General features: G+C 39.7%; 1 protein-coding gene across 3 annotated transcripts in view; it reads right to left on the reverse strand.

Moving 5' to 3' along the window:
- Positions 1–23,384, reverse strand: part of npy2rl (neuropeptide Y receptor Y2, like) — a 52,868-nt gene that overhangs the window by 4,904 nt on the left and 24,580 nt on the right. For all 3 annotated transcript variants that reach the window (XM_044098813.1, XM_044098814.1, XM_044098815.1), the window contains exons 2-5: positions 20,966–21,210; positions 20,703–20,835; positions 5,997–6,162; positions 750–903 (exon numbers count right to left, since the gene is read on the reverse strand). In XM_044098813.1, the coding sequence (XP_043954748.1) occupies positions 750–903; positions 5,997–6,162; positions 20,703–20,835; positions 20,966–21,154 (642 nt within the window). In that variant the 5' untranslated portion in view covers positions 21,155–21,210. The remainder of the gene's footprint in view (positions 1–749; positions 904–5,996; positions 6,163–20,702; positions 20,836–20,965; positions 21,211–23,384) is intronic.

The following is a 23,384-nucleotide window of genomic DNA, read 5'->3' on the forward strand; positions in this document are numbered from 1 at the left end:
GCATGTGTGTGTGTGTGTGTGTGTGTGTGTGGGTGTGTGTGTGTGTGTGTGAGAGGAATCACTGGCAGAGTTGGTTGGTAACTAGTTACATTTACTTCAGTAACTTTTTGGAAAAAATAAACTTTTAGAAGTATTTTTACTACACTGAACCTTTTTCTTTTACTTGACTCATTTTCTTAAGAAGTATTTCTTCTCTTACTTGAGTAAAATTTCTGAATTTTTTTATCCTCTGAATGAAGAACAAACATGTTTTAACCAAAAACATACACACACACACACACACACACATACACACACACACACACACACACACACAGCTGCAGTTTTTGTTCAAGTTTCTTAAGTTTTTTTATTCAAAGAAATTGATTTGGAAAATTTTTTTTTACTGATTCTTTGTTGTTGTTACTTACATGAACTATTGTCATTAATTTTCACTTATCTTTACATTCTGGTCTGTCTCATGATGTAATTTTAAATTTTAAATGATTTGATCACTTACTCAGTGCTTGAGTCATTTCTGGGACGGCTACTTTTTACTGTCCCTGAGTAAAAACCTTTTGCTCCTGAGCTGGTGGCTACCTGTAAGGTAAAGCTACCTGTAAGGTTAAGCTACCTGTAAGGTAAAGCTACCTGTAAGGTTAAGCTACCTGTAAGGTTAAGCTACCTGTAAGGTTAAGCTACCTGTAAGGTTAAGCTACCTGTAAGGTAAAGCTACCTGTAAGGTTAAGCTACCTGTAAGGTTAAGCTACCTGTAAAGTGTGGCCAGGGTCCAGCACAAACGAGCCGTACTCTCTGAAGATGGCCATGGGGCTGGCCAGGACGGCACTCAGCACCCAGGTCAGCGCTATCACCCCAAAGCACACATCCTTCCTCATCCTGGTCTCCAGGTGGTACACGATGCACCTGAAACACACACACACACACACATAGGGCTGAGTCCAGCTTGTTAAACACACACTGACTCTAACGATGGCCTCAGTTGATTAAGGGATGCTGGAGCAGGTAGGAATTTCATGAACAAGCAGCAGGAAAGCACTCCACCCTTGTAATGTTGCCACTTAACCTGGAGCCGTGCTGGGAGAGCAGCAACAAAAGCTGTATGGATTATTCAGGCTGATGTCTCTGTGGGAGCAGCTTGTTATTTATAATGCATCCCAGCGGTTTTATAATCCAGAGCACAGCCCAGGAACTTCAGTCAGAAAACATCTTGAGAACTCACTGTGTGGTTTTATTTAAAGCACAACAAAGACCAGAAGATGTCAGATCAAAATGATGGAACATCAGCTTTCTTCATGTTCCACAAACTTAACCCATTCAACAAACTTTAAATTAAAAATATGGATTCTAAGATTTCAAATGATGTCAAGTACAATAAAACAAAAAATAAGTTGTTCTTTATTTCCAATGGTTTTGTGCATTAATAGCATTTTAGGGCTATTTGTAATTTAGAAACACAATTAAAGAAAAATAGACTTGACTTGATTTAGCAGAAATAAAAATCCTCTTCTGAACTATTAAATATGAAAATTATCCACCAATTTCTACCAATTTGTTTACCTAAGGTGTTTATTTGCCAATTAAATAATTTTTAATTAAATAAAAATAACAGTAGCTGTTGACGTGCGAGCAGAGCATCATTAGTCAGCAGATTATTAAAAACAGAAAAGTCTCACCAACTGAAACTAGTTTCAATACAGCAGGAATGACTCCGCTTCCTCTGATCAAATAAATATTCCTGATGTTGGTTTCTTTCCACCGGTATCTTCAGGGTTTCTTCTGAGTGACTCGGTTTAAGCCATTTATCCATTAATATTTTTAAACACAATCCTTTGGTAAGCTAGCTGTAGCCTCGCGCTTTAAGCTGACGTCATGGCGGCAAATAAACGGTCGTTAACATGCAGTACCGTGCGGACCACTAGGGGCGCCCGCGGGCCACCAGCAAGACTGTTCCAGAAGAACTACAGATTCCGGTCACTGGTTGCCATGGAGATTCCTGCTTTTTCTAGCGCAGTTGTTTTTAAAGTTCGAACCTCAGTCACAGTGTACAAAACCGTAACTCCGATCATGAGTATTAGAAATATCTGGTGGCTAAAAATATGAATTTTTACATCTTTACAGACTTCCATCCAGCAGATACAGGAGGAGGAAATCAATTATTGATCACAGAGTTTCTCATAAGACAATGGTTCCCCTCTTTCCTTACAGTTTTTAGTTATGTGTTGGACAGTTCTCAACCTAATTTTAGCAGTTTCTGAAATCTCCTTAGATGTTTTCTCTGCTAATAATTTGACCCTTCTTAGACTAACATCTTTTCCACGACTATTGAATGTGTCTTCTAACATCGATGGCCAATAAATGAGAAGCTACTCAATGAATCAATATCATTTTACTCATTAAAAGGTAATCATCCAGTCAGGAGACTTGGACATGTTTGCAGAGGTAAGTCTAGTTGGTAGCGTTTTTTGGGGATAGTTAGTGCTCAGCCAGTTAATCAACTTTTTGTGACTTATTGAAACTTTCATTTTGTGAAAAGATTACTAGTCTGGTTAGAAGGTACTTTATATGATAACCAAAAGTAACAATCACATCTATAACAAGGTTCTCACATGTTATGTTAAATTTAACCTCTAAATTAAATTTTTCCTCATTCAGCCGAAACATCATCTAGTTTTAAGCTTCTTCCTGCAGACTGTAAATTACTCTCCAATTATCACCAACTTAGGAAAACTAATGAAGCTTAACTATGATAAAAATATTACTATATCATTATATTGAGCCAGAGCTGCAGCCCTGCAGCTTGATGTTGTGATTCCAGATGCAGTCTCATTAGGAATGACAATTCATTCACTGCCACCGTTTCTGAGAAAGGTTGGTTCTCTGATGCACACATGAAGAGCAGATGAAGAGGTGCAGGTGAAAAGCTAATGAAGGACTTTAATGCAACTCAATTCCACTCAGAGCTGGAACTGTGACTCCAGAGAACCAACAGGAAATCCAGTAATGGGTTGAACTGGAGGAAACTGGTAAAACACGGCAGTGACATAAACATGAACCGGCAGGAGAGAAAAAAACCACTCAAATACCAACTGGCAATTTTAAATAAAATCTTGTTCATGTTTAAATCATAATTGTTTAATTTGTCTGCTTTTTCAGGTTATGAATCATATTGAAATGGGACAGAAGATTACAGATTAAAGCCACCAGAGAACTTCATTACAAAGCTGCAGAAGGGTAAACCACGAATAAGAAACCTCCACATTTACAACTTTAAAATACTTTCTGTTTTGACAAACTAATGTCAAAAATATTCATTTAACATTTCAGGTCATTTCACTCAATCAGCCTCTTTGTCATATTATTGAGAACCAACTGCTGACACAATCATTTAAAAACCCACAAGGTGAGAAAACAAAACATTTCTTCTGTGTCCCAGTTTGAGCTTTCTGTGTCCGTAATTTGGGAAGCATCAACATCCCTGGTCATGCCGTCACCCGGGTTGAGGCCAGTGAGAAAACGCAGCAGGTAAACTGGAGACAATATGACAGCTCCTAATTAACCGCCTGACTGAAACGCTGAGAAAACTCATTTAATCTGCCTGATTAACAGCCTAACTGGATCCATTCACACACTTTCTGCCATCAGAAAGTCTTTAATCCGAGGTGACCAAGTCTTACTTTGTGAAAATGCTGAAGAATTTCCAAAGTTGTGAAATGATTAAACTGTTGGACTGGATCTAAAGGCAATAAAATCAAAGCATGAACATTTATTTTGGAGGTGAAACAAAGACAAACTCTGACTTTGTTGTCCTGATTTTTAGCTGTTGCCTCCAGTGAGCAGTAAAGTTTAACGCCCGGAGTCGTTATCGTCTCCACCGCTCTTCTTCCTGTCTTTCTTTTTATTTATATTCGGTGAATGCGCCGTTCGTCAGCCTGCTGTACCTCTGCGGTCTTCTGGCAGCCATCTGTTTGCTGTGGATTAAAAGCTAACGTCGCTCCCTTTGGTGCCAAAGCTGAAGCACAAACGCGTGAGAACACCTGAGCAGAGGCCAGAGTTTAACCTGTGCAAAGGTGAGATTAAAAGTTTCCTCTGGCCTCCGGAGCTGGAAAGTGTTTAAAGCTCAACAGAAACGATTCGAGTTGCTTTGAGCAGGTGCTGGACATCAGCAGCATATGGTCACCCAAAGGAAAAGCTTTCATTCTTTTAAGCAGGGAACTCCTTTAAATCATTCTGAACGCAAATCATTTTAAAAATGTTTTGATTAAGACTTAGAGAAAGTTAAAGGGCTGTGCATCAGCAACATTTTTATGTTTTCCTGCAGGGACTGAAGAAGCGTTTCTTGGCTAGCTGGTGAATTTTCTGCAGGAATGCTGGCAACAAACAAAGTCCTTGTCAACAAACCCAGTCCACTTTATTCAGTTCAAGGCTTTTTTTCTTCCAAACAAGCAGCAACATTGAACAGAGGCTCAAATTAAATATAACTAGAATGTTTTTATTTTTCATGATCTCAGTCCAATAAAACAGAACTCAATAGCTTTGTGTTAAATGAAGCCAAACCAACATAATTAAGTTAAATTACTTTTTGTTACCCATTATGCCACTTCAAAGGCAATTCTGCCAAATGAACAAAGTAAAATCTAAAACAAAATTATGTCTCACGTTACTCAGAATACAAATAATTTTGTTAATTTCCTACAAAAGCAAACTATGAGAACTTGTGTTTTAAATCAATGCATGTGAATCTGTTGTTTTTAACTGAAATTAAAAAAACTAAAACAAAAAAACATAAGAAATGTAGTGGATCTGAGGCTGAACCCTTGGAAAAGTTTTACTGAGCAGAACTGAAAATCTGAAGGGATATAAGAGAAATTCAACAAAATATGAAGTTATAAATCCTAATTTGAGTAAACTTCAGGTTACATCTAGCATGATTTATATTTTCTGGACTGAATCTTTGCCAATATTTGTTGATTTTCCATTTTCTCACACTACATGCTTATTAATACAACTTTTCTTTGTGGTTCTGTTCAAAACACTGAACTGGAATTACAGCAGGGAAATAGAAATAATTAAAACTCGTAAATCAAATAAGGTGGAAGTAGAGATGAAAAGAATAAATGTGTGAAAAAACAAAACAACACAAAGAATAATATGCATATATCTCATAAAAATGTAAGTAAGGCTTGACTCAGAAACAGAAACACCAGGGATTTCTCCCCAGCAGACAGAAAGAGAAGAAAACTCATCATGACACTGCAGAGGCCCTCAGGAGAATCTCAACGGACTAAATGTAATATAACGGTGTTTAAAATTTAATCCTTTACTGTTTCCAGGATTAAAATTTTATTCTGGATGCAAATCTTGCAGCCTGCGGTGCTCCAGGCGTCCGGCAGGTCTGAAATCCTCCAAAAGGTAGAACACATTTAAATTATGAAAATCAGATCTTGTTTTTTTTTTTTTTTAAGTCAAAAATGAGTAAAATATGTTTCCAGGTTTCCTGCTGTTCTGAATAATTGATTACAGTGACCAACATCCAGCCAATCAGACGGAGGAATGCAGACGACAACCAGGAAACCAGGAAACGATCGTCTCTCTGAGTCCAGGACAAACCATCAAATTCAAAATATTTATTTATTTTTCACCTCTATGAAAATCCTTTTCCTATTTTTAAAATGAAAAATAACTTAAATAAAATGAGTATTTTTAAAAGTAAAATCTTGAAAATTAATGTATCTATATTTGTTTTAATAAAGTTTTTTCTAGGTTTTTAAAACATTTCTCTTTTTGTTTTCTACAAAAGAAACTGCAAAACACATAATGTATCAAAAAGTGGATTTTATTCCAATCATCTGCTCTGTGAGACGATGGAGAATTAATTATTTTAATTGATCAAAAATCAATCAACAGGTTTATTGAACCTGACGAGGTTTTTAGCCATAAAGGTTTAAAGACTCAAACAAAGCAGATGACGACAGTCTGATGCTTTAAGCTCCACCCACCTGTGGCGGTCCAGGGCGATGACGTTGAGCGTCACCGTGGAGACGTGCACGGCGAGGACCTGGGCGTAGGGCAGCAGGAAGCAGAGCGTGCCGCCGAACTTCCACTCCCCCTGCAGCGTGTAGACCAGCGTGAAGGGGAGGCACAGCGTGTTGACCAGCAGGTCGGCTGCAGGACCAGAACACACAGGTCCACTGTTACTCATTTCAGTCACAAAAACAGCACGGAATCACAGGATCTGGACTTTGACTAGGTCAACATGGCATCTTGGCTCTTTTCTCTTTCAGTCAGTCTGCTGTGGATCTGCTGCTGTGTTCAGGATGGTAGTTCTGCTGACCCAGTTGGTCAGACTCAGATTAAACTCCACAGTACTTCAGAGGAGTTCACTGCTGCTGCTGAAGCAGCTCAGATCATCACTCCGGCTCAACGAGTCGGCTCTGATCTTAACGCTGATGAAATAATCGGAAGAAAAGATTATTTAGATTTGGATAACACTGATGGTTTTTGTCAAAAAATTTAATTCTGACCTATTTTTGGTTCAAAAATATCTCATATCATCCAAGTATCTCCCTTCAGTCGTTCTGGTGGGGATGCAGGAAAGCTCTCCAGTAGCAGTCAGTCCTGCAGTGAATCTGAAGAAACCTCTGACTGAAGACTGGCTGTGTGACAGTCTCTAACTTTTGACATGTTAACAGCTCAATATCCAGGCAGCAGAGACAATAGTCCTGGATGCCACCATCATTTGTTCTCTGCTAATCCACCTCTTTTGCTTTTGCAGCTCCTCTTTAAATCTCTTCTTGGTTGAAGGGCTGGAAAACCTGGCAGAGAGACGCTGGAGTAGGGGAAATGTTCTTTTGTCCTGCTGAAGCCTCGTTTTATCTCCTCTGAGATCCAGGGCTGTAGTTTGGATATTATCTGAACTGTACAGAACCTAATTAGCTGCTCCCAGTTGTAAAAACATTACCCTGTTGCCATGGTTACACATCACAACAACCGTTGAAAAGTAAGGATGTAAGAGGAAAAAATCTTCCAGCTCCACAGCATCCAAAACCAGAGAGGATAAGAGTCCAAACCTGAAATATGTGAGCCATCAAAACCAAATCCGAGCCAACTGCACTGCTCCAGTCTGATGAAACATCAGAGCAGCAGAAAAGCAGCTCAGTCAGATTTATTCCTTCAGATTTATCAATCTGCCTCTAATCCAAACATCTCTACTGTTGGTGGCAGGTAATTTTCCGATTTGCAGTTTCAGAAGTGAAACTAAAGCAGGAGGAAACTGGTCTACAATGAGGATGAACTCAGTGAGTGCAAGGCGCCCAGATCATCACTCCTCCACTGCCGTGCTGGAAAGTCTGAGCTGTTTTCTCTGATATGCTGTGTTTGGTTTTATGTTCATGAAACATCCTGCTTTTTTCAGGTATTACTTTCACCTTTAACCCTTCCAAACAGCAGGGCTACTGGTTCACTATGTTTCTATTGTCATGAAGTTTAACTTTTAGGATGCTTGCTGAGGTCTGGACAAAAAAATGTTTTCCACGTGGGAATACTACAGGATGTATGATTTCAAATGGCCTCAAAATATCTTTATTACCCTCTGACTGGTACTTCTGCCTTCATGGATCTGATCTCTCCTAACCGAGCAAAGCTCAGTGGACAAACACGCCAGCTAACAACCATTAGTCTAATTCTGTCTGATTTGGGAAGGATCAGATTAAAATGCTTATTTAAATATTTTACAAAGAATAATCACATATTCTGCTTTGAAGTAGCTCGTCTTGCTGTCATTAGAAACGTCTCTCATCCTCCTCCAGTTAATGTTTTGTGAATGAGCAGCAGAAGTCGCTGAGCATCAATCCTCCACCAGACCTCTCTGGGATTTGCATCTTTCCCTTCATGACGGATAATTAATCACTCTGATGGTTTCAGCTGGTGGAGGATGATTGCTCTAAACGTTACACAAACTGCATCCATCCTGCTAACAACCAGAGGAGGAGGAGGCCAACACAGCTCAACAAACCAAACAAATTATTTTTTCAAGCGTTTATATCCGAGACGCAAAATCGTCTTTTAGATAAATAGAAACTCACTAAAGATTTATGAGCCTCCATGAAGAGACAGAAGCTGCAGCTGGGAGTCGGATGATGCAACTGTAACAGTGTGACGTCATTACACCAGACTGTACAGTGAGAAACTATTCCGGCAGGAAATTATATGAGCACTGGCAGCTTTTATTTTGAAAAGTCGACAGATCCGTTGCCAAACAGCGGGTAACTTCCTGTTTCAAAATTATCATTTTTATCAAAATTTAATGTGTTACATAGGAAAATGCAAATGATCATCTTTACTGTTGGACACATCGAGTTCATGGATTGTTGTTTTGAGTGTCAGTTCAGCATTTTAAAAGACAAATTAACAGATGTTAAATATTTTCCCACGCGCTCCGTTTCTGTTCGGATTCCCTGGGAAAAGGTTTGAAGTTTTGCTTTCTGTTTTTGTTAAGTGTTTTTAAGCATAATAAGTGACAGTTTGATTATTGTTCTTGTAGAATAATGTGCTTTGGAGACTTAAACTCTGTTAAACAGTGATAGAACTGCGTTAGCAGCTGTTTAGATGCTCTATGCTAATGAGACATTGCTAATGAAAACGCTGCATCCATGTGCTGCAAATAGTTAAACAGGCGCTGTGGAGAAAAAGCCTGTTCTGAATGAATATTTTCTGCTGTTTGAATGCAGGAGCATTAAAAGTGTCTTCAGATCAGCTGTTGTCTGATACAACAACAACAACAACAACAACAACAACAACAACAACAACAACAACGCAGAATCATCTACGCTACACAACATGTTTCATTTTAATGAGAATACAGTAAGTCTCAGCAGAACTTTAAATCACCACAAATAAAGCAGCTCCATGTTATTTTCAAACAGCCAAAGTTAAACCAGTCAAATCCTTTAAGCTGATGTGGTTTTTATTCCCCATCAGGTTTAATTTGTCTGTTGTGCTTTTAAATCCTAAATTATTTTCCCCCTGATCTTTATTTATCATGACGCTCCTTCAGGCCTGCTCTTATGTCACGATCCAGAGATTATTGTTGAGTCAGCTGAGGACGAGCGCAGAGGCAGAACCGGGCCTCAGAGTCCAACCCAACTCAGCTTGGGGAACCGTGACACCATCTGCCCGGAGACAGCAGGTCACATGACCTCTGCAGCCACCATGAAGCCAAACATCATCTCCAGCCAAACCAGCAATCAGACCATGATGCAAACTTTAGACTTTACCTCAGTTCCTGTAACTGAGTGAAACCCAGTCCAGCCGTCCAGTCTGGACGCTGTTCTGGTTATTTTTTAAGCCATGAAGGTTAATCCTCTTGGACATGTTTTAAAATAATCCCAATACTGGGAAGCAAAAAGATTAGCTGGAAGACGAAAGCGAACAAGACAAAAACTCATTTGAGTCTAAATCAGTGTTGCTATGGAAACAGCAGCTGAGACAGAGACTGGTCCAAGTCCTGAAGTCCATCCAGTCCATTTGTCTCCGGGTCTTTGTCCAGCATTGGATACAGTGAGACTGGACTCTGTAGTTGAATTGATCACATTTTAATCTAAAATCATATAATCGACAAAATAAACATTTTCAATCTGAAAAGCAACACAGAAATAATTTTGTCTGTTTTTTAGGTTATTAAACCATCAGATTGATGCTAAATGCAATTCATTCATTCATTCATTCATTCATCTTGTGCTGCTACACGTTTAGATGTAACTTTAGGCTCTAACAGCTTCACTGATTTTCTAACTCCTGTCAGCACAGAAAAACTTCTGAACACAACAGGAGTTTTTCAAAAGAAGCAAAAATGTACCTGCTTCATCGTCCATCGCTGCTTTTATGGGCTTATGAAAAATACAAATACACAAGTTTGGGTTGGAACCTTTGTATGTAAAAAAAAAAAAAGCATTGTTTGAAATTCTTAATGCGTTACAATCTACGTAATTATGTAACAAAACTGAGACGGAAAAAACAAAAGACATTGAAACTGAATCCCAAACCAAGAGGAAGTTCCAAATCACCAGATGAATGCAACCTCCAGAATTTAAGAAAAATTTGTAAAAGTCAATTAAATTTCCAAATAATAAATGATCAAATGAACAAATGGAATAAATTCAACAAAAAAATAACAAGAATTTTGATCCTGGCAGAAAAAGGCAGAATATGTTTTAGTCAGATAATAAGAAAAAAGGCTCGTGTGTTTTCTTATGCAGCAAAACTAAGATAATAAACCAGAGTAAAGAGGAATTGATTTGCAGAACATGAGAAAAATGCATATGGGCGGATCAGACCAGAACCGAAGCTTTGGACCGAGTCGGCTGCAGTTTGGATGCTCCGGGTTTTAATGTGGCGCCTCGGGGCGAAGAGAGAGAGGGAGACATTAGAAAAGACAAACCAGCCTAATAACACAAACACCTTATTGAAGAAATACATTCTAGATTTATATCAAGCAACTGAAAGGTATTCTCTGGTTTTGCTTTTTTTTTTTTTTTTTTCAAACTAAATCAATTGTAGTATCAGAAAAAAACTTTTTTAAAGAAACAAGGAGATCCAAACTAACCTGATCCCATGTGAAAACATATAGAAACATTTTTTATCAGGATGGAAAAAGTTACACTACAAGTTTTTAAGATTTGGACTCAAATGACCAACAGTCCTCAAAACATTTAACCTCCTGAACTTCTGATGTTTAAAATCATGAATCTTTCTCTGTTTCTCTCTCTGTTTCATGCTCCTTATTAAACCTTCAGCAGAAAAGAAACACCAAGACTCTCAAATAAAAGGAGATCATGTTGTTCCTTTAGCTTCATCCTGAACATCCAGAAACTTTTAGTAGCAACAACAAATCAAGTTGTGTGTCTTCCTGACAAAACGCTCCTTTAACAGCGTGTTTACTTCCACAGAGGAAGGCAGGAAGGGATTCTTTTCATGTCAATTTCTGCAGAAGCTGCAACTAAACAAACAAATCAGATGAATATTTGGGACCAAAACAGAACCAGCAACATCAAACGGCAGCATTTCAAAAAGAAACCAACCTGCCACCAAATAAACAACAAAAAAATATACAAGCAGAGCTGAAATCAGAGTCCCAGCAGACGACACAGGAAGAGAAAGTTTCATCTACCTGAAACTATCTGCGTTATCCTCCATCAGTCATATAATTTGTTTCAAATACCAAATGCTGGACTGAATACATTTACTGCAGAAGTTGATCCTTGTTTTAAGGAGAAGCAGATGGAGTCTGAATTAATGCATCATCAGAAACAAACTGGTGGGTTTATTTATTTATTTATCTGGCTGCTAGATATACGCCACATAGATAAACAGAAATATTCAAATCTGTGGATTCTTTTATTTAAGTTTCAGGTTAAACTTTTCAAACTAAGCAGATTCTCACAGGTTAAAAAACAAGTGAGTTCTCCTGAAGAGTCAGCGGCGTTTCCAGATCGGTTCAAACTCACATTTCCAGAGTTTTCAGCCGTTTTACAAAAACAGGCCTTTGGACGGATGGATGATCTCTAAATGAAGTGTTTTCTGTGGACCTCCAGTGTAGAGTTTCAGATTATTCCGGTCTGTAAAGCAGTTCTGGATTTCCACTGAGGCATATTTCTCTCTTCATTCCTTCAGAGGTTGCCTCTGCTGCTGCTTTTCAAACGTCTCCTTTTTCCTCCTTCCTATTCAGTTCTCAGAAGAAAAATGAAAGGCAAAACGTGTCAGCTGTTTCTAATACCTCAGATAAAATGGCATCATTTATTCAGGTTCGTCCGACAGCCTCTCACTGGTCTAATTTCCATTTCAGCCTCCACCCTGCGGTTGTTGGCCTCAGCTCCTCTTCTGGGACGGTTCTCCTCTCAAACTGGGCCTTTCTGGCACAAAAGGCTCTCGGCCTCCTTCACATTATGTACCTTTCAGCAGCATTGTTGCCTTTTCTCATTATGCGAGAAGTGCTGAAAAAGTACAAAATGGACGTCTGCCATTTCTTCTCCATTACGGTTTGTTCATTCGGCCAGAAAAGATGACATTCTGGTTTCCTCAGACGACTCTGAGGGGGAGAGAGAGCAGCACGCTCAGCGCAGACATGGGGAAAACACTTCCAACGGGGAGAAGCTGCGCTACGCAGCGGGACGGGACGGGGGGGACTGAGACACAAACCGAACATGACGAGCCATTCGTCTCATGTCTCGGTTTAAAACAGCTGGAAGCAACAATGTTTTAAAAAAGTCACATTACAGTTTTCTGCAATTCAGCTGGAATGTGACCTAAAGCATCGTGAGGAAGAAGTTTAACAAACACAGAAACTTTCAGCTGCACAATGACTCAATACATGTCAAACATAGGAGGCAATGCAACATTCCCCTCAGGATCAGGTGAAGTGGTGAAAGATATTAAAGATTACTGAACGTTTCCATGGTTACACAGACAGGTTGGAGTTCATCTGACATTCACAGTGAGGGAACAGAAAACCTACATTTCCTCAGCTTAGTGCCAACATGTTTATCGGTTGTTTCTGCTTCCCTGAGGTGATCCGTTTCACCCTCACCTCTTTAGATACCAGCAGAACCTGACCTGATGACCTCTGACCTGAACCTTCAGGACGGCCTTCTCCCAGCTTCAGAACATTTCCAGAACCAGAGACTAAAGTCTCAGATCAGAGAAACTACTCCAGGCTTTAGTTTCTCTTTAGTGGCTTTGACTCCAGCAGCAGCGTCTTCACAGGTCTGATTGACAACCCGACGGTCCAGAACGCTGCTGCTGGAGTTCTGACTAGAACCAGGAGGATGGAGACACCACCTGGTTCTACATCACCCAGTTCTACATCACCTGGTTTTACATCACCAGGTTCCTTCACTGAGAGAACGGACTTTAAAATCCGGCTGTTAGCTTATAAATCACCAAACGGCTTAAAGATCTGCTGCTGCTGGGCCTGTAGACCTCTCAGGTTCTGGTTCTGCTCTGCATCCCCAGAACCAGAACCAATCATGGAGAAGCAGCATTCAGCTTCTATGCTGCATAAATCTGGAACAAACCTCCATAAAACTATAAATTTGGCCTGTTATCGTTTGTTATGTGGCCCTCTAGACTCCAGATCAAATCTATACGTCCCTCCAGTTTTTCACAAATCTGAAAAATTCACACAGTCAACAAATCTCCACATTTTTTTCCTGATTTTACTGCAAATTTTCTCAAAATTGTTAAAAAATACTGAGTTAAAGAGACTGCTGCTGCAGCCCTAGTCCATAATTGATACGGCGGGTAATAAAAAGTCCGTTAACATCATACATTAGCACAAATATAAAAATTCCTTGCAAACATTCCCAAATTGGCACCACAAAATCTGTCATTTTGATTGCAAAGCCCACTAAAGCAATCATATTTATTGATATTTTAACTGCATAATTGGTTTTATGAATATAATCTGGCACAACCGGCCCTTTAAGAACATTCACATTTCTGATACGGCCCAAAATGAAAGTGAGTTCGACAGCCCTGACCTGCACCATCAACCCACAGCTGGGGGTCAAATCTGAAGCAGCAGACCCCCGGCGGCTCAGAGCCCTGCAGGAAATCACAGGCATGTCGACACTACAGAGGACCTGTAGGCGTTTTGGTCTGACTTACGCCACATGAACGGGGAAGTACACCTTCCAAAAAAAGCCAGCTTTTGTCCCCAGATGATCACAATGTAGATAAATCCTGAGGCTTTTTGTAAAACCCAGATTCATCCCAAATGTGCTGAGATATCAACAGGACATGGATTAAGTTCCTCTTTAGTGAATCCTTGCCTTGCAGCTTTCATGCACTCTGTGCAGAGACGGATTAAACCCAAACTGTAAATGGGTCATCGCATTGCTGAGTTGTTTATAGTTATCACGGATCCGTCAATTTTGAATAAAGTGGCATAAATCCCACTTGGCCAGAAAATGCACAGTAAACATAAAGAGTTTCTAAATTTGACAACTTGGACGTGGAATAATCCTGAGTTTGTGCTTTGACCCTCGAGTGAACCGACTCAAACACCTTCTGTCAACAGATGCAGGTTGGGGATTGGTGTGAAATTAAACATCTGTGAAGAAATGCCACATGAATCAGACAAAGCGAAGGAGGAAACGTGAACAAAGTGAAGGCAAAAACCAAGCTGGTCCTTCGGGCAGAAGCTGCCAACCTGTGAATCCACCGACGTGTCCGCTGCAGGGGCTTCATCTGCAAGAGGCCCAAACAAAGACCGGCTGGTCAAGATGATGATGACAAAAACATTTGATACGGTGAAAACATTTTTCACACCGGCTGGTGATTTACAGAGGCATGTTTTCTTTGCTGACCAACCTTAATCTGACCTACGAATCACTGAGGGGAGAGAAAAGCTCCAACACCTGAGGGATGAACCAAGTGCACATCCACGTCCTCTAATGCTTAAAGAAAACAGATGACAGCCACAGGAGATCAGATCACGGCTTCCTGGGGTTTTATCTTCACTAACGATATTGACTTTGATCATGAAGTGCTAATGTTGTGCCCAATGGAGTATTATCATCAATAAATTCAACTAAATGCCCAGATATGGAACATCTATAAAACATTATAAACCTTTTTTTTTGCATTAACTGATTGTAAAGTATCTAACGAAACAAGTCCAGTGAATTGAATATGTTCTTTTTCTGCACTGACAACATGGAGTATTGTTTCTGTTTCATTCATCCTTACTTCTTAGTTTCATCTTATTTCAAGTGTACTAAGATATTTGCACTAGAAACAAATCAAAACACACTTGGTAAGATTTTGTGTTTTAATCTGGGGGTTGGGAGCGCCTGCCTGCTCCCCCTCGTTAAAACTCAGGATCCTCCTGATTTTGTCTCTTTTTGGGTTTTCCAGGTAAATCTCACTGGAAGGAGGAATTTTAAATGAAAAGCAGCGAAAACTAACCAAAAACCAGAACACAAAGTGGCCTGCTGGCATCATTTCAGCGATCTTATCTTTAGATCGGTGTTGATCTGCACTTCATATCACACAAATCTGAAAGGCAACTTTCAACAGCGCTGGTTCCTGAAATCATTCTTCTGTCAAACGTAGTTTCCTTCAAGAAAACACGTCCTGTCAATGTCACTCTGCATCAGAAAGCCAAGAATACTGCTGCAAGTCAGGAAAAAAATCAAGGACACAAATGAAGTTCAGCTGAAGGTTTGGGAGCCACCAGTAAAGAGCTTGATAAAAATGTCAGCAGGTCAAAGAGGCAGGGATAACGGCCCGATGTCGGGACAGAAAACAAAGAGGAAAACACAAAAAACCCATTGTTCCTGAGGAAGCACTACACGGATCGGACTGCAGAGAACTGAGTACGTTTATTTTCTGAGATGAAGCATCTTCAGAGATCCTGATAATGAGAAGAAGAGGTTGATAAAACGCTGCCCTGACAGCATCCTGACACCATTCGTGAACACAGAACAGGATAAAAACACAACCCACCACAAAATGTTTTAGCCGCCCGCTTCAGCACCACATGAAGAACTAAAACAGTGGAAACTCCCTGTGATTATTTGTTTCTGCGGTTCATCAGGATCCGGCCGGCCGGTCGAACCGCAGCGATCCGGTCGCCTGCTTTCTTTTTGTTTCCCTCCAGTTTGGTGAAAAGATCACCCTGATTTCTCCTGGATGAAACAATCTAAGTTGATCTTTGTGTTGCACAAAGACGTGGAATGAATCCTTTTAACTCTGAACAACATTTAGAAACTTGTTGCTGTTCCTTCCTGCTCTGTTGGAGGTCTGTTTACTGACTTATCTCCTGCAGTTTTTCTTATTTCTAATCACATCGTTAGCAATGAATAATTAAACTTCCAGATTAAAAGCTCACATACCAATTACTCTGCACCTCATTACAACTCGTTATCTGTGCTACATCGACCATCTCCTGGTGCATATTTATGATTTGTCTTACAGTTTTTGATTGTTTAGGCGCTAATTACCGAGTACTGGGATTTAGTTTGTTAGGTTTTAATCAATTTGTCTCACCTCCAAAATCTAATTTTATAAACTGCCGTCATGTTTATTGTTCAAACACAGTTTTGAATTGTCTTCAGATAAGTGAGGCTACAGGCGATCCTTGTGTCGCCTAAATATTTGGGTCTTTAGACTCAAGAGACTCTAAATTGGGTTGATTAGGCGGGTGGATGCGAGCATCAGATGTAGAGGTGTGGGATGTGTGAATCACGCCTGTCCACACTCAGATAAATAAAGTGGAGGTGAGATCAGCCACCATGTGCTGGAGCAGATGACTGGGAAAGTGTTTGCAGCTCTGAAGTTCTGGTGGCGTTTTCTGAATATTTAAAGGTTTGCAGCCTGAAGATTCAGTGGTGACTTCACTTCTCTGCCCTTTCACGGATTCGGAGCCGGTCGTAGGCAGTGTAGGCTGATCACTTTGAATTTAAAGACACTTTGTTTAAAATGAAATAGTTACACAACTGATTACAATTACCTACTAGGTGATTTCTCTCCTAAACAGAATATTAACTATTCTTTTCTAAGTCCTTGGAGTGACTAAGAGCAGCAATTATTAGTAATTACAAAAGAGGAAAGGAGGCATCAGGTGAGTCAGGAAGCAAAGGAAGAAAATGACATGTGCTGTACCACAGGGCTCAGTCTTTGGCACATTTCCCCCTTTGACCAAATAATCAGGCACTTTTTCTGATGCGTCTTTTCACCTCTATGCTGATGATATTCAGCTCTTCTCAAATTTTAGGAATATTTAAAGTTGTTCTTGATAAAATGCATCAAAATAGTTACAGTTCAGTGGCTTTGTGAAAACCACTTGCATGTGAACGATGACACTGAAACTCTAATAATTGCCTCTGAGACCCAAATAAGTTTCATCCAGCATTGTCTTGGTTTATTGGGCTCTTCTGACTCCATCATGTCATTTTAGTGCCATTCTCATGGATTAATCAGAAACATTGTAGCGAGGTAAACGGGGCAGCAGTAGTGCCACCAGAAGTACAACCACAGAGCTCCGCTAGCATTTAAAGAGCTTCCAGCACTCTGGCGGCAGCGGGGTTTAGGCGCTTTGTGGATAAAAACTGTCAACATGGCATTTATTTTTAGCTCGTTAAGGTAATGATCACCTGTTAGAGCCTTTGTCAGTTTTACTCATGCAAATGACAGTCTTCTGGAGAGAAATATTGAGGGCACTTCCTTCGGAAGTTGTGTTCAGTTTTCTCCCACTGCGCTCTTCTTTCTTTTATTTGGGAAATTATCCGGATTCACCTCACTGTTTTTTTGTTTTTAATTACAGCCAACAGTGACACAGTGTGGCAGCATCTAAAACTACACCAGTCAAATCAATGTGATACACAGCTACTGAGGTAAAGTTTCCTGTGTTTACTCTGTGCATTCCAGTACAAAATGGACTAAAACCCAGTAGGTTTAAAAGTGCCGACCTCCATGGGTGGAAAATATAACAAAACAAAATAAAGCTTTTAAAGTAATTATGAGTTTTGGCGTATCACAAGCACCAAATTTTTAGTTGATAGGAAAAAAACAACATATTTGGCCAACATGTTCAACTAATCCTGGATCCTTTAAGGGCTGGTGAATGGCAATGAAAGCCCAGGTTGCTTTTATGGCAACCTTCAGGCAACCTGCATTGCTCTCTCATCTCTATATGTTCTCTATATGTTCTCCGTATGTTCTCTATATGTTCTCCATATGTTCTCTATATGTTCTCCATATGTTCTCTATATGTTCTCTATATGTTCTCTATATGTTCTCTGTATGTTCTCTGTATGTTCTCTGTATGTTCTCTATATGTTCTCTGTATGTTCTCTATATGTTCTCTGTATGTTCTCCGTATGTTCTCTATATGTTCTCTGTATGTTCTCTGTATGTTCTCTATATGTTCTCCGTATGTTCTCTATATGTTCTCTATATGTTCTCTATATGTTCTCTGTATGTTCTCTATATGTTCTCTATATGTTCTCTATATGTTCTCTATATGTTCTCTATATGTTCTCCGTATGTTCTCTGTATGTTCTCCGTATGTTCTCTGTATGTTCTATATATGTTCTCCGTATGTTCTATATATGTTCTCCGTATGTTCTCTATATGTTCTCCGTATGTTCTCTATATGTTCTCCATATGTTCTCTATATGTTCTCTATATGTTCTCTATATGTTCTCTATATGTTCTCTATATGTTCTCCGTATGTTCTCTGTATGTTCTCCGTATGTTCTCTGTATGTTCTCCATATGTTCTCCATATGTTCTTTGTATGTTCTCTGTATGTTCTCTATATGTTCTCTATATGTTCTATATATGTTCTCCGTATGTTCTCTATATGTTCTCCGTATTTTCTCTATATGTTCTCCGTATGTTCTCTGTATGTTCTCTATATGTTCTCTGTATGTTCTCTGTATGTTCTCTATATGTTCTCTACATGTTCTCTATATGTTCTCTACATGTTCTCTATATGTTCTCTATATGTTCTCCGTATGTTCTCTATATGTTCTCTGTATGTTCTGGTTTTCTGACCAATCAGCCACAGTAACGGAGCGGTCAGTGAACCAGCTTTGGTTACGTTTGGTAGTGCGGTCCAGTACCAAGCCCTCCTGGAAAATTAACTCAGCATCCCTCCATTATGAGGTTTTCCTCTAACAGTTCTTCCCTCCTCTCTGCTCTCTGTTCATGCGTTCAGATTGAGCGCTCAGTGTTCAGCCAGCCTTTGTAACAGTGACGCTTTGTGCCTCTATATTACCTCTTAAATTTGAAAATCAGATCAAATTACTTGAAATTTCCTGCATCGTATTTGAATCTAAGCCCATGCACCCAACCAACACGTTGGTGTATTGTTACACCCCTAATGGAGTTTTTATTTTAATCCTATTTACTGTATAAAAAACATTTTCAGTTGGTTTAACCTTTAAGGGTCCGGATGGCACGGAGAATGAATGCAGCTGGACAGAAAACCTATTAAACACACATTTCTGTCGCCTTTTGTCAGCTCCTGCTTCACTTCTTTGGTGGCTTTTTCTTTAATCACATCTGATCTGATGCCATCATGATCCGACTTTGAAGTTCAAAGCGAGAAACGAAGCGCAATTATAATCAATACAAAGACTGTGTTTTAGTGGCAGTGGCCAGCAGGAGTCAGCGGACCAACAGCTTCCCGTTCCCCAAGAAACCTCAACCCACAGTCCGACTGAAATCTGCATATTAAAAGATTTGGAAACAACAAACGATAAAATTCAAATTCATGAATACTTTATTTATCCCAAAGGGAAAGTAAATGTCAGAAAACGTCACCATACGTGAAAGCATTAGAGTCCTGATACATGGAGGCAGATATTAATGTTAATCCATGATAAAACGCTGAAATATATGATTTATTTTCCTCATAAAATGCATCTGATTATCATTTTAAAGACCACAGTGAGTCACTTTTTATCTTTGTCTGACCTTTGTTTTTTTTTTGTTTAGATTAAAACTGAATGTGACTCATTAAAAAAAATCAGAAAGTGGGGCTTACATATATCTATTGAAATTCAAGTGAAAGATCTTTTTCTACGTCTCGTCTCCTTTGTGTTTAATAAGTCAAACTGTGTCATCATGCAGCGTTGCCTTCAGTAAAACTCATCTTCATTTGTTTTAATACCTTCGTCACCAACAGAGCAGAAATCTGGTTCATCACTGCTGACAGTTTTATTTAAAATCAGCAGATCAGTCAGTCAAACGGCTCAAAGGTTTTATTCTTTCAAACACAAGAGAGCAAAGATTCATTTAGATTTCTGTCACCAAACCACGACTTAATCAATCCAACATGTTTTAGATTAGCCCAGAGCTCTTTACACACACTTACATCAGTTTCCTTTAAACCATCTCACTACACACATATATAATTAATGAACATGGGGACCTTTTGTCCCAGGAGGAAATGAAAAGTCTCCACAAACAGAAAATTTAACATGCAATCCCAGGCATGCCGCATAAAAACCCACTTCTGATGGGATTTTACTTCAACTTTCCCTTTTAGAGGGAGAAAACACGGAAATGATCAAAGAAAATCTTCAAATCTTGAACAGAAACTTTCGTGTTTCTAAAGCCTTTCCCAACTTAAACTTAATGTAGACGCACCTTTACTTAAAAACACAATAAACTTAATCCAACCTTGAGCCTGACTGCTGACAGATCACATTGTTTTTTGGGATTTGTCAAAGTTTTGAGGCATTTTGCCCTTATTTATAATAAATACAAGCGCTCATAGCAACCTCGCCATGATTGGCAGGTTGTTCACATTTTTAAGTTTATTAGCTTTTAGCTTCCTCATGCAGATTATTTACCAATTTGACTGCTGTCCATCAACATTGCATGAACAACTAAATTATTCCTCTAAACCAAACGTGACCTTAACAAGCTATTAACTGTGATGCTAACCCAGTTCCATGTCATGACCCATTACGTCAAACCCAATAAAAACAGACGTTAAGAGACGCCTCGTTCCTAAAAACCCCATCCTGCTGCTATTGGTGTGTTGACTGAGCTCCTGTCTGCACTTCCTGTCAGATTTCCTGATATATTTCTGTCTTGTTTACGTCCAGATGGAAATAAAACACATGGAAGTGTTTAAACGATGACTGACAAGCAGCTAATTTAGCGCTGAGCTGTGTGTGTGTCTAAACATACCAACGGCCAAATTAGCGATGAAGAAGTTGGTGACGGTCCTCAGAGTCTTGAAGCGATAGATGACGTAGATGACCAGCGAGTTACCCAGAACCCCCAGCCCGATGATGGTGCTGTAGGCCAAGATCAACACCACCTTCAAACAAACCAGAGCAAACAGCTGTCAGACGTTTCCACGCTAATGTGAAGTGAAATGTAACCTTTAACCTTTCCTTCGCTCCAATAAAAGACAGAGGCTGTTCTGGGAATAGAAACGCGACCCGCACCTGAACGCTCAGCAGTCGGATGGGGTCTTCTGGAAAATTCACTCCCTCGAATCCGGCTGGCAGAACCGGGGGCAGGATGCCGATGTTTGGGGGGTAGTCATGGTAACCCAGGTTGTTGGGGTCGCTGTCAGGCGGGGGCAGGAAGTGGAGCTCCTCCTGCGTGGCGTTGACTTCACCGAAAGCCTCCATGTCCGGTCACACGCGTCCGGCCAGCAGCTCCATTTCACTCCAGCTCGCTGCGCCTGCTGCACGGAGGAGAAGAAGAAGAAGATAAATGACGAGTAAACGGCTCCATTTACGGGCCAGGCTCTGATCGGGGTAATTACTGACGAAGGATGCTCTCTGGGGTTTCAAGAGGCACTTGGGAAAATGTGTTCAGCTCGGCTGCATTGTGGCTGTTGTTATCAAAAAAACTCAGTAGCCGCTGATGCTTGTTGCACCTGAAGAGGCAAAGCACACAACACTCCTGCATGCAGATGATTCTGGTCTGAAGTGGATCAGAACTAATGACGGCCGAGTCAGGTGACAGGAGCCTCTTCCTGGATTAAATAATCTACTAAATTACCAACCGGTTCACACGTCACACAAAGAATCGTTAATGAAACATCACTGCACTTTACTTTTTATTAGATTAATTTGTCCTTTCAGTCCAGGCTGTGATTATTACTGTCTGTTTTTAGATTCATATCTTTGTCTGGAACTCTATTCATCTCTGTAAAAGCGTCAGCAGCCACCATGCGACTCAAAACGTTAAATAAATACTAATAAATGAACTCTGACCTGCACGATGGGAAACATAAGGTCACCATGCAGCCAGTTCAGGTAAGAGTAAAAATCTTTTTAGGAAACATTTCACTGCTCTTATTAACTCCTTTAAACAAATAAACTGAAAAATATGCTTTTTTTTCTTTATTTTTTTAAATTTCCTTTTACAAATAATTTCCATCATTTTTTGCATTGTTTTCTAAAACTATTCAGGTACAAGCTCAAAAAAAATTTTTATTTCATAAAATAAAGTTATGTTTTTTGTTTATAACTCATTCCAGGATGTGAAACATTTTTATAATATAAACTGATCAGACACAGAATTAAATATTGTCAATTTGAATTTTTAATAAAATTCAAAATTTGTGTCTCACAAAATGTGAATATTGTGAAAAATATAGAAAGGTGAGTGGAAGGAGAAAGTGTGGTAGAAAAATAATGTACCGGCATCCACTCTGTTTTTTACTGCATGAAAACAGAGTCTTAATTACCATGGATAACTCTTTGCTACAAATTAGTTGGATGGTTATGGATTATCAGTAATCTGATCAGATTATGTGCAGGTTGTTCCTCTCGGTCAGCAGAGCAGGATGTTTAATTTCAGTGATGAAAATGAGAAATCCTAAATCAGAGTGAATGTTAGCTTCTCCGTCTCATCTACACGTCCAGTTCCCAGATTATCTGATGGGGTTGTGTGAGCCATAATCTGACATTCCATGTTGCTTTCTAGGTCAACGGATTAAGAACAGAACAGGTAGACTCGACCTGTTTCCCTGTTCACATGCATTGGAAATAATTTAAAAAAAGAAATGGGTTTCATCTTTAAAAACCAGCAATAGAACTGGTCTGACATTTCAGTCAATAATCTGTTGCTGCCGAATCAAACAGGGATTATTGAGCTGAAGCTTCAGAACAAAGTTCAGCCGTTTTTTCTTTGAAACATAAAACTTCATTATTCTGGGATAAACTGTCACTTTAAATCCCAATAAACTTCTGCTGGCCACTCCCCCCAATTCAACGCTTACACTCGCACGTGAAAATGGCCGGAAACGCGTCCACAAATATACAACTGTACATTTTGAAAAGCAGAAGTGGAGCCTCCTGCACAACCAACCAGAATGCAGAAAGCGGTTTCTGGACGGTAAGCCAACAACAAAACACTTAGTCTTTTCCAGCAGCCATTGTACAAAGAATTTAACTGTAAAAGCAGCTGACCAAATGTGCTGGAGCTCAGCTTGGGTTGCTAGGTGACGATGTGCTCAGCTGGGGTTGCTAGGTAACAGGGAAGTGCCTCCTGATTTGTGGCATTTCATTTTCAAGACCCCAGAAAATATAAAGTTATTGCCAAAAACCGGCTGGGTGGTTTTACTTTTTCAAGCTCTTGGGTTGTTTTTAGGAGCAGTAGAGATTTTAATGGAAGCAGAAACAAGCAAAATGTGAATTTTTCCTTAAAACTTGAGGATAAATGCATCAGCTGCAAAGTCAATGACACGAAGCACACGGCCAAATTCACTCCAAATTATCTCAAGAGCAACAAAGTCAAAGCTTTGGAGAAAACAGCATTCAGTTTTCTTCTGGTGGAGTCGCTCTGTTATTGATTGATCAGTCTGATATTGAAAAGCGGAGCGGCATCCTCCCTCCCTCTGTGCATCCT

This window comes from Gambusia affinis, linkage group LG18 (genome assembly GCF_019740435.1).
Source record: "Gambusia affinis linkage group LG18, SWU_Gaff_1.0, whole genome shotgun sequence".
NCBI lineage: Eukaryota > Metazoa > Chordata > Actinopteri > Cyprinodontiformes > Poeciliidae > Gambusia > Gambusia affinis.